The sequence below is a fragment of the Mastomys coucha genome, unplaced genomic scaffold, assembly GCF_008632895.1.
Source record: "Mastomys coucha isolate ucsf_1 unplaced genomic scaffold, UCSF_Mcou_1 pScaffold22, whole genome shotgun sequence".
Lineage (NCBI taxonomy): Eukaryota > Metazoa > Chordata > Mammalia > Rodentia > Muridae > Mastomys > Mastomys coucha.
In genome coordinates, this window is record NW_022196905.1 from 7,851,271 (window position 1) to 7,862,652 (window position 11,382).

Here is an 11,382-nt window from a genome sequence, read left to right on the forward strand (position 1 = left end):
AAAAAAAAAAAAAAAAAACGAAAAAAGAAAATACAAATCAAGTATGTATATATTCAACAATATTATAGATAAGATAGCTCACATTACTCACAAATATAATTTTTTTTACTTAAAAGAATACATTTTCTCCATGTTATCTAGATTTTGGATATTATCCAAAATGTTAAGAATGCTTACCCTGACTCCGTTTCCTCTGAACATCTCTTATGCGTGCATTCATAGCTATTTGTAGATCCCTACTGCTGACCCTAATTCAAAAGGCATGCATGACTTTCTATCATCTGGACCTTCCTTCTTACAGTTGCCAAAAATTATAGTTTGCCTACTGTCACATTTCTCAAAACTAAATAAAACGATCCACGTTAAAAAAAAAAAAAAATCCCAGGATACTTATTGATTTACCTCAATCTTTAAAAATCAAAACATTGAGAATTTTAAGTTTTTGCAGATAAAATGGACATGTTATACACAAAGAATGCAACTCATGACTGACAGCAAAAAAAGGAGACATTAGTAAATTGAAGGGACTGGACAAGAAATAGCACAGCAGAGATTTAAAAAAAAAAAAAAAAGCAACAGTGAAGAGCAGAAAAGAGACAGGGACAGACAGTAGAAAGACAAGATCTGAGTACAAGACGGTCTGTGAGACAAAGTCCTGTAAAATAAAGCCAACTGTACATGAAATATATGCATAGGACACCGCAGGGCTTCTGAGAGCATTAAGGCTACCTGTAAATGCGTAGGAAAAAGAAGAGTCTATTAGTTAAGTCTGGAGAACTGGAGGTGTAGTGACACAAGAAATGAAGTGAATTTTTAAAAGGGAACCAGCCTTGCTGTACTATGCATAAATTAATGATCAGTGGCAAATGTTCTTGAAAACAAAGACTCAAGCTCGTGCTCTCTTTCTTGTCTCTTACTCTCACCTCTTGCCCCGCTTCTCCTCCCTTCTCCCGTCTTTCTATGTGCCATGGTCACCCTCTGCTTCTTTACTCTTCTCCCTCTCTCTAACTTTCTACAATAAAGCTCTAAAACCAAATAAGAAAACAAAAACTTAAAATATTCAAGGTACTTTTCAAAAAATATCTGAGAGAAAAAGATAAGAAATTTGCAAGCCTTTCTGCTAAAGGAAGAAATTTGTAATACTATTATCTTCACTGTCTTTAAAAAAAATTAGGAAATGTTCTAGAAATAACATCTAGAGATGCAACTGGTATAGACATAGAATCCTACACAAACACTGCTCTCTTTCTAACATATTTCAAACTGTAAGCATATTACTGCTATCAGATTGTAGACAAGCCTTTGTTGGGCTGGAGAGATGGCTCAGTGGTTAAGACACCAACTGCTCTTCCAGAGGTCCTGAGTTCAATTCCCAGGAATGACATGGTGGCTCACAACCATCTGTAATGAGATCTGATGCCCTCTTCTGATGTGTCTGAGTAGAGCAATGGTGAACTCATATACATAAAGCAAATAAATAAATCTTTAAAAAAAAGAGAGAGGTTTTGTTAAAAAGATCCTATGTACAAAGTTATTTTATAATAATCATGGTTTTTGATTTTTTTTTTTAAAAAAATCCTATGGCTGGGGCTGGAGAGATAGCTCAGCCAGTAAAAGCACTGACTGCTCTTCCAAAGGTCCTGAGTTCGGATCCCAGCAACCACTTGGTGGCTCACAACCATCTGTAATTAGACCTGACTCCCTCTTCTGATGCGTCTGAAGATAGCTACAGTGTATTATGCAGGAGCAAGCGGGGCTGGAGCAAGCAGAGCCGGCAGAGGTCTTGAGTTCAATTCCCAGCAGCCACATGTATGATCGCTCACAGCCAACTGTACAGTTAACAGTATACTCATATACATAAAATAAGTAAAATAAATCTTTAAAGAAATTCTATGGCTTATTTATGAATTGAAACTGATTTCTTATATTTCCTTTTAAAAGTCAACATTTTATTTTTTGTTTTTTTTCTTTTTTGTACATAGGATCTCACTGGAACTCATTATATAAATCAAGTTGGCCTTGAATTCAAGAAACATCTAAATACCTATGCCTGGGATTAAATGTGTACATCATCATGTCCAGAATCAGTAATGAAGTATAATTATGAGTTGGGTTGATCCTTTTTGTAGTGTACTGAGATCAAACCCCAAGTCCTCGCACATCCTTGACTGTTGCGCTTCCACTAAGCTAGACTCCAGTAACACTAATCAGTGACTTAACAAAGACATTGTTCTTTAATTGGAAATCAACTTCCTTGTACTAAGGTTTTACAGATTACTTCACTAAAGGATAAATTCTTTTTGCTCTAATTGACAGATTTTTTTTTTTTGGGAGGGGCAGGTGGTTTAAGACAGGGTTTCTCTGTGTAACCCTGGCTGTCCTGGAACTCACCGTGTAGACCAGGCTGGCCTCAAACTCAGAAATCAACCTGCCTCTGCTTCCCAAGCTCACAGACCTTTTGAATAACCAGCATGTTTAATCATAATTATTCTACCTCTATAATTTGATTTCTATCTTATGATTTAATTTTTTTCATCTTTTTTAAAATAAATCTATGGTTGAAGGTAGAAATAACAACTTTAAAAAATTTTTAGTGCCCAGTATATACTTCAAACATATAACAAATCCTAGATTGAATTAAAAGCAGATATAAAGAGTTGAGTATGTTGCTGAATTTTATAATTCACCAGAAAGTCAAAAACCATTTACAATTTATAAATCAAACTTACCGTCATCTCACCACCAAAGCATTCAGAGGCAAGTTGAGCAGAATCAAAAGGCTTTACCTCAGCATCATTAAAAAGATACCTACAATAAAGCAAATTGAATTGATCAAATGAGTATGTACTGAGTATCCCTGTGTATACATAGTGTTTATTGTTTAAAAAGAAAGACTTAGGTATATTAGTCACATTATTTGATGAGGTAAATTCCAATAGATTGTTTTTATAACTCTAATCTAGAAATTGAGAGTGTAATTTTTAACAACAAAAACCACCTTAAAAATCTAACCCATCTGATTTGGAAACTGTAGGTTAATGATAGAACATTTGCGCCACATATGTAAGACACTGGGATCCATCCCTAGCGCACATGCACTCGGACAATCTTACAGATTCCATAATTATTGGATATTACCAAAAATAAAAGTATGCTTAAAATCAAACATATAAAGCAATGACAAAAGATTAAGCAATGTGATAAGATATAGACATCATTTTAAAATACATGAGAAGAGCAATTCAATATTCTCATGGATATAAATCCAAGTATATAAAAAGCACATGGGAGAAGCTGGAAGGAGGAAAGGAGAAGAGTGAGATGATGTATTTTTAAAAAGGGACACTTTAGAAAATGATGCCTGAAAGAATCGGATCAAGAGCTAAATGTAACTATTCTGAAAACTGCATGCAGATCAATGAGAGCAGCTGTGTATTTTGCCCAAAGCAGTATTTCCAACAATTAGAAGAAGGCCTAATCACACATATAGTCCCTGTACAAGAGGTACTTCCTAAAGGCATCTGAAGACCAAAAACGGTTGCTGTCCTCAAGTGACTGATCCTCACTTGATCAAAATAAAACTAAACAAAACAAAACACCGTGTGGAAGGAGTAAACTAAGGAGAACAAACAGAACCGATGCAGGTAACTTCTACACAGCACATAAAGCAAGCACTCTATACCCACTCAACAGAAGGCATTCAGTAAACAGCTCCTGAAAGAGTGAACAAGATTTCGAGGGAACAATTTTGCCTGTGAGTTTCCTATGATTGTTAACAAAAAGCTCATTTTTCAGAGGAAGGCATATATTAAATTCTCAAAATTTTAAACCCACCCATGAACTTAAGAACTGATTTCTATTCATTTGAAAGTTGCCTTGAAAAAAAAAAAAAAGAAGAAAGAAAGTTGCCTTAAGGGCTGAGGAAATGGCTCAGGGGTTAAGAGCACTGATTGCTCTTCCAGAGGTCCTAAGTTCAATTCCTAGAAACAACATGGCTCACAACCAACTGAATTGGGATCTGATGCCCTCTTCTGGTGTCTGAAAGTTGCCTTGAACTAAAGGCTTCTTTTTGTGGACCACCAAGATGGCTCAGCAGATCTTGGTACTTGCTGTCAAGCATGACAACCTGAACGAACACGAAAGTCTGACTTCTATGCATGGACTGATCCATCTGCTTACCCATACAGACAAGACACATATATAAGAAAAAAGGATTAAATATACTGTCTAATTTCATAGAAAGTTTCCATGAAACCAAGAGTTCATCAGAACCACCATAATCTTATATTCTTAAAACTGGGATACTTTTAAAAAGTAAAACACTAAAAACTCACCACTTATTGTTCTTATAGGCATGTGGATTGACTATGTCTCTGATGAAACTGTAATAGTGCCCACCATCTGCTGTTCCTGTGTGAACAGTCACTCCAATCAAGTCATACTCATAGCTCTCTGTGTCTTTTGAATGATCACCGACATCTTTGAAACCTAAAATAATTTAAATGACATAATGACAGTCATTCTGAAACACATAACAGTGTCATTTTAAGATTATGTATTATAAGATATTTTATCAACAGAAAAAGGAATAAAACTTTATATATAAAATATGTATATAAAAGCAATTTGTGGTGGCCCATGCCTTTAATCCCAGCACTTGGGAGGCAGAGGCAGACAGATTTCTGAGTTCGAGGACAGCCTAGTCTACAGAGTGAATTCCAGGACAGCCAGGGTTACACAGAGAAACCCTGTCACGAAAAACTAAAAACAAAACAAAACAAAACAACACCTATTTGCTAGGCCATAGCCTACTGATACCAGGAACATATAATTGAGAAAAATTAACTATTTTTAGTTTATAATTATATAAAGCACCAACATAAAATACCTGTTTAACAAAACCTTTAAAATAGTATTGCCTGCTTTTTTTTTCCAATTTTATTTTTACCATCATCAAAAATTCAATGCCTTAGTCTTTAGTCTTATGCTAAGCACTGAACTGATAGCATAGTAGAAATTTTATATCTGTAGAAATAAAGGAATCATTCTAATCTGAAGCATTTTAAAACCAAAAGATAACAGCAGACACTAAGCAAAGAAATTAGTTGATCTGACAAGTCTAAAAATGGCATATGATTTGTAATCTATACTTCCAGTAATACACAAAAAGAAAAAATCTAAATGTGGGAGGAAGCCAGAGCAGACTGGCTTCAGTGTACAGGCTACACCAAAAAGTAGACTGCAGGATGGCACAGAGAAAACGGCCATTGCGTTGAAGCAGGCTAAGGAGCCTGAATGTGCTTATGGAGGCAATGCCAAGATCTGAACTCATCACCAAAGTCCTAGTAAACTCCTGTATGCATAACTCCATGTTCTCTCTGTGCGTGTTACAAAACATCACATAAAATACACTCGAGTGCAGCTAAGGTGGAGTCTCACTATGATATTCCAAATGGGCTAGAGAAAGGTCTAAGAGCAGGGTGTATATAGACACGAACTATTGCTTGATCTGTATTTAATTTATCACTATGAAACTTCGTACTAGAACTTCATACAAATCTTAGAGTTTTCTCCCCTAACTTTATGTACCTTCATACCTTGATTGCATTCTTCTCTCCTATCTTTGAAGAATAGGATACTGGCTTCTTGATTTACTAAATTTTAAACACCCATTGCCTTAGCCCTCACTATCTAACAAGGAACTTGGTGTTACACAGAAATGTAAGAGGCAAGAGCTAGCTAACCCTTTTCTACTTTCTTCTCCCATACACTTAAGCAGCCCTGTGCTAGGCTGCATATGGTGCCTTTAATCCCAGCACTACGGAGGCAGAGGCAGGTCAATCTGTTTTAGGCCAACCTGGTCTATACATGTAGCCAGGGCTATATACAGTAAGACCCTGTCTCAAAAGAACAAACAAACAAACAAAGAGGCCCAACCAACCAAACAAAAAACCAAAACAGAACAACAACAAAAACACCAAAACAAAACAAACTAAAACAAAAATGCCATAAAAACAAAACAAACATAAAATCAAACACAAAAGCCCCTGTGGTCCTTGAGAAACACACAATAAATTTGAAATACTTTAGTGGTCATTGTTACTTAATTCACTAAAATCTGGCTTCCTGATTCATTTTTTTTTTTTTTTCATTTTTGATTTTAAAAAACAGGTTTTCTCTGTGTAGCCCTGATGTGCTGGAACTCATTTTGCAGACCTGGCCTCAAACTCAGAGCTCTGCCTGTCTCTGCCTGTCCCTCCTGAATGCTGAGATTAAAAGACTGCACCACCAAGTCTGGCTCCTACTTCTACTTTTAAATCAAATTGCCCTGTTAAACATAACCAAAGTACTATCAATTATTTTAGACCTAGTTTTCCTGGGACTGTTTACTTGTGGAGACTTTAAAATACTGATCCAAATTCTTCTTCACTATTGCTCAAGTTAAAAATCAAGTTTTCATCCCATCTCTAGTAACCACCAACGAAGTAAAATGTGTGGGGAACCAAAAGCTATGTGGCTTTGTCACTGTTTTACTGCTGTTGCTTTAAGAATAGTCTACACTACAAAGGGACAATTTAATAAGTCATTTATTCATCCAATTAAGGATTCTTAGGTCCGGAGATGTATTGCTAGAATGCTAGCATGCACAAAGGCCTGTGTCCAAAAACAGACGAAAAATCCATTAGTTCTGCCTATTGTACTTTCCCTTCATCTAAACCACTGTCTTCAGTGTAGTTTACAAGAACCGCCACCCTTTAAACTTTCCATTATTCTTCATCTCATCTGAAAATAACCTTTTCTTAACAGCCTTCCATTGTAGAACATCCAAGATTTTTTTCTTTTTTCTTTTTGGTTTTTCCAGACAGGGTTTCTCTATATAGTCCTGGCTGTCCTGGAACTCACTCTGTAGAGCAGGCTGGCCTTGAACTCAGAAATCCACCCTCCTTTACCTCCTAAGTGCTGGGATTAAAAACATGTGCGCCATAACTGCCCAGCTAACCTACATTTTTGATCCCAGCACTCAGGAGGCAGAGGCAGGCAGATTCTAAATTCAAGGACTGCCTAGTCTACAGAGTGAGTTCCAGAACAGGCAGGGCTACACAGAGAAACACTGTCTTCAAAAAAACAAAACCAACAAAATCAACCAATCTAACATTCATATAACAAATAGTAAGCAAAGGACAAAATTGCTAATATGATCCTAAGCCAAAAACTACTGTGACTTTTTTGTCTCATTAATCATCCTGCTACCTTTGTACTCAAGAATGTAGTATCCCTTCTTCTCAAGCTCTACTCTACATCTTGGCTGAAGTATTACTTTCTCACTCAAGTTTTAATTCCTCAAGACCTGTGACAATCATTGTATTTGGCAATATATTACAATTTCAAGTTTATTGTAACACTTACCACGACCTCAGTTTTCCAAGGGCATAAATAGTCACTGGGAAAAAAAAATATCCAGACCATGGTCCTTGAAGAGTCTGAATATTAGCTAAGTGAGTAAATATATAACATTGTCTCTTAAAAAACGTTTTCCTTTCTGAAATGGAAAGATGGCTCAGCAGATAAGAACATTGCTACTTTTCCATAAGACCTGGCTGAATTCCCATCAACCACATCACAATCGTCTGTAACTTCAGTTGCAGGGAATCTAATGCCCTCTTCTGGTCTTGTGAGCACTGTATGTATGTGCATACATACATACACATACATACAAACAGAGCATGCATACATATAAAAAATAATTTTAATAAGGTTTTGATTTCTAGAACCATGTAGTTGAAAAGTAGCATCAACGTTTCCCATTCATACAATTTCCTTGTTAACAGAGACCTGAGAAAACCAACTTACCTTCTTTCCTGTCACTCTTCCCCATTAGAAAATCTTCTGTATAGGGTGTCATATCCAAACGTAAAGGGAAGGAAAAGTGCGTATTCACTTTCTCTTTCATCATCGTGACCATATTAAATGTGTATCTCATAGTATTGAAACTCAGAATACGAGGTAACTTCTTAAAACAAGCCCTGAGAGGTGGGAAGAGAGACAAATTTATTACATATATTTCAAAAATACCTTAGTTCTATTTGTATTTGTGCTACATCTATTTTAATAATCAACTTAAAGTGGCAATATTGTAAGACATAATTTTATACTAGGGGTGGGGTAGGGGAGGAGGGAGAGTGTTCACCCATGCAGGCATCTATGGGAGGCTAGGGGTTGATGTTAGGAAACATCTATTGTTCTCCTACTTCTTTAATAGCTAAAATGTTTTATCAATTAATTGTATTATTGTGTCTGCACATAGGTGCACACTCTTGTTTATGTGTATAGAAAGCATTTATCATTGCCTGGGTATGGCAGTCAGGGGAAGTCTTCGACTTCCACAATGTGCATCCCAACGATCAAACGTGGGTGGTAGGTCTTGGGAAAAGAGTCCCTTTACCATTTTTGGTTTTGTTAAAGAAAGGGTCTCTCAATGAACCTAGAGCTTGCATTTTTACTGTTGGCATCTTCCTACTTCAGCTTTCTAGCACTTGAGAAGCAGATACAATATACCCATGCTGGTTTTTCATATGGATGCTGGTGGTCCAAACGTAGGTACACTTACTTACACAATAAACATTTTGTACCCATTGAGCCATCTCCCCACACCAGTTTTTTAAAATTTGGTTTTTATGTGTATGTATGCATACGTATGTGAAAGTCAGAGACGACTTTCAGGTATATGTTTTCTCTTCTCCCCATACAAGGCCTTGTTGGTTTAAGGCCTTGTTTCTGCTATACAGAATAGATAGCCTGTCAGCTTACAAGTGATTTGTCTCCATCTCCTATCTTGCTTTTAGGCTTACCAAAATCACAGATGCATACCACCACATTCAGTGTTTTGCGTGGGTTCTAGTGTTGAACCCAGATCTTTAAGTTTGTGCTATAAATGCTTCTATCTGCTGCTCCCTTTTACTGGTTCCTTAAGCATTTAAATAGTAAGGGAAAGTCAAGAGGCTAGGAAGATGACATAGTTGGTAAGGCATGAGCTCAGACCCCCATTATTTATGAAAAAGCCTGTGCAGTAGCATGCACCTATAATCCCAGCACCAGAAATAAAGAGAAAAGATCACGCTCCATGTTCAGTAAGAGACTTTGTCTTAAAAAAATAAGATGGAAGGCTGGAAACGGTAATGCACACAGCTTTACTCTCAGCACATGGAAGGCAGAAGCAGGCAGATCTCTGTGAGCTCAAGGACAGGCCAGACCGATCTTACAAAGTTGAGGCCATAGTGTTCTTACAAATTTGAGTCCGGGATAGTCACAAAAACACCAACCCCACAAAACAACAACAACAAAGAAAACCCAAGACAGAGAGATACACAACACTGACCTGTGGTTTCTACATAAACACACATACATGCCTATGTGTATCCACGCACACATGTATGCTCACACACCATAAAAATCCAAACTAATGTGTGAACCATGAAAAAATAGAAATACATGAAAGTGAAAGAGATTATAAATTGGTTGTAAAGCCGGGCAGTGGTGGCACATGCCTTTAATCCCAGAAATTGGGAGGCAGAGGCAGGTGGATTTCAGAGTTCAAGACCAGCTTGGTCTACCAAGTGAGTTCTACAGAGTGAGTTTCAGGACAGCTAGGGCTACACAGAGAAACCCTGTCTCGAATGAATAAGAAGATAGATAGATTAGATTAGATTAGATAAGATATAGATAGATAGATAGATAGATAGATAGGTGGTTGTACAAATTGTTAATAGTAATTTTTTTTTTAAAAGGTTTTTTCTTTTCTTTTTTTGAGGCAGGTTAGCCTTGGATGTCCTGGAACTCACTCTGTAGACCAGACTAGCCTTGTATTATTATTTTTTTAAAGGTTCATTTTTATTTATATATATTTCTGTGTATATATGGAAACCATACGTTGGGGTATCCATAGGACCAGAAAGGCCTTGAAAACCTGTAGCTGGAGTTTTCCATTGTTGTTTGTTTATCTGTTTGATTCTGGACACAGGAAATGCAGCCCTGGCTGTCATGAAACTCTCAGAGAAGATCTGCCTCTGCCTCCTGAGTACTGGATTTAAAGACATGTGTTACTACACCAGCCCCTAAAGCTGGAGGTACTTACAGGCAGTTATACGCCATAGGATGTAGGTGCTAACAAAAACTGAACAACAGAGTGTTCGTGAATACTGGGCTGTCTCTTCAGCCCTTACTTTTGCTCTTTTTTAATAGTTTGCGTGTGTGTGTGTGTGTGTGTGTGTGTGTGAATGAGAGTGTCCTCAGAAGCTCTCTGGAGCTGGAGTTACAGATGGTTATGAACTGCTTATTAAGCCATCTCCCCAAGCCCAGTTATATTTCTTGTTTTACACTTGAGGAATATTAAACTATGATTTTCCAAGAAATTCATTTCAGAACTGTAGCCCAAAGAAAAGTGTTTATGATGAATGCATCAAAACACAAAATCCAAAATAGTATCAATATCTGTAGTGCAAGGGAAAGAACCACTTTCAAAGTTCTACAGAAACTTAGTACTTTTAAACTAAAACTTTAACTCCCAAATCTAGCTTACACTCAGATCTCCTTCCAGAGATCTGATCTTAGAAAACAATTCCATGAAGAGAGAACTCAGGTTCAGCAGACATTACCTGTTTTACAGTATCTATTCATCTGAATTTGCTGTCTTAGAGACCAACATTAGAAGTAACTCTGATCTTTCTGTGAAACCACATCTTCAATGGTTGAATGGAAAACAATTTTGATATTAATAATAATGAAAGTAATTTACCATAACATGTTGTACTGACTAAATTTAGGCATGTAAAAATACTTCCAGGGCTGGCAAGATGGCTCAGTGGCTAAGAGCACTGACTGTTCTTCCAAAGGTCCTGAGTCCGGATCCCAGCAACCACATGATGGCTCACAACCACCCATAATGAGATCTGACGCCCTCTTCTGGTGCGTCTGAAGACAGCTACAGTGAATTATGCCAGAGTGTGCAGGACCAGAGCAAGTGGGGACCGTCCTGAGTTCAATTCCCAGCAGCCACACGATGGCTCACGCCATCTATAGAGCTACAGTGTACTCATACACATAAAATAAATAAACCTTTTTTTTTTTTAAAAAGTACTTCCAAACTAAATATTTCTGTATTATTATCTAGAAACCAGTCACTAAAACTAGACAACTCAGTCAGTGCAGACAGACATGTATGATCACGACCCTTAGCTTTCATGTCTCCTGAGAAAACCCAGACAGGAGGCAAGTTTAGAAATTCCACTTTCGCCGGGCGGTGGTGGCGCACGACTTTAATCCTAGCAATTGGGAGGCAGAGGCAGGCGGATTTCTGAGTTCAAGGCCAGCCTGGTCTACAGAGTG

General features: G+C 37.2%; 1 protein-coding gene across 6 annotated transcripts in view; it reads right to left on the minus strand.

Annotated features, from left to right (window-relative positions):
• The window catches only part of Usp34 (ubiquitin specific peptidase 34), a 191,979-nt gene that overhangs the window by 45,491 nt on the left and 135,106 nt on the right, over window positions 1–11,382 (minus strand). For all 6 annotated transcript variants that reach the window (XM_031342440.1, XM_031342435.1, XM_031342437.1 and 3 more), the window contains 3 exons: window positions 7,852–8,024; window positions 4,335–4,488; window positions 2,730–2,808 (listed from right to left, as the gene is read on the minus strand). In XM_031342440.1, the coding sequence (XP_031198300.1) occupies window positions 2,730–2,808; window positions 4,335–4,488; window positions 7,852–8,024 (406 nt within the window). The remainder of the gene's footprint in view (window positions 1–2,729; window positions 2,809–4,334; window positions 4,489–7,851; window positions 8,025–11,382) is intronic.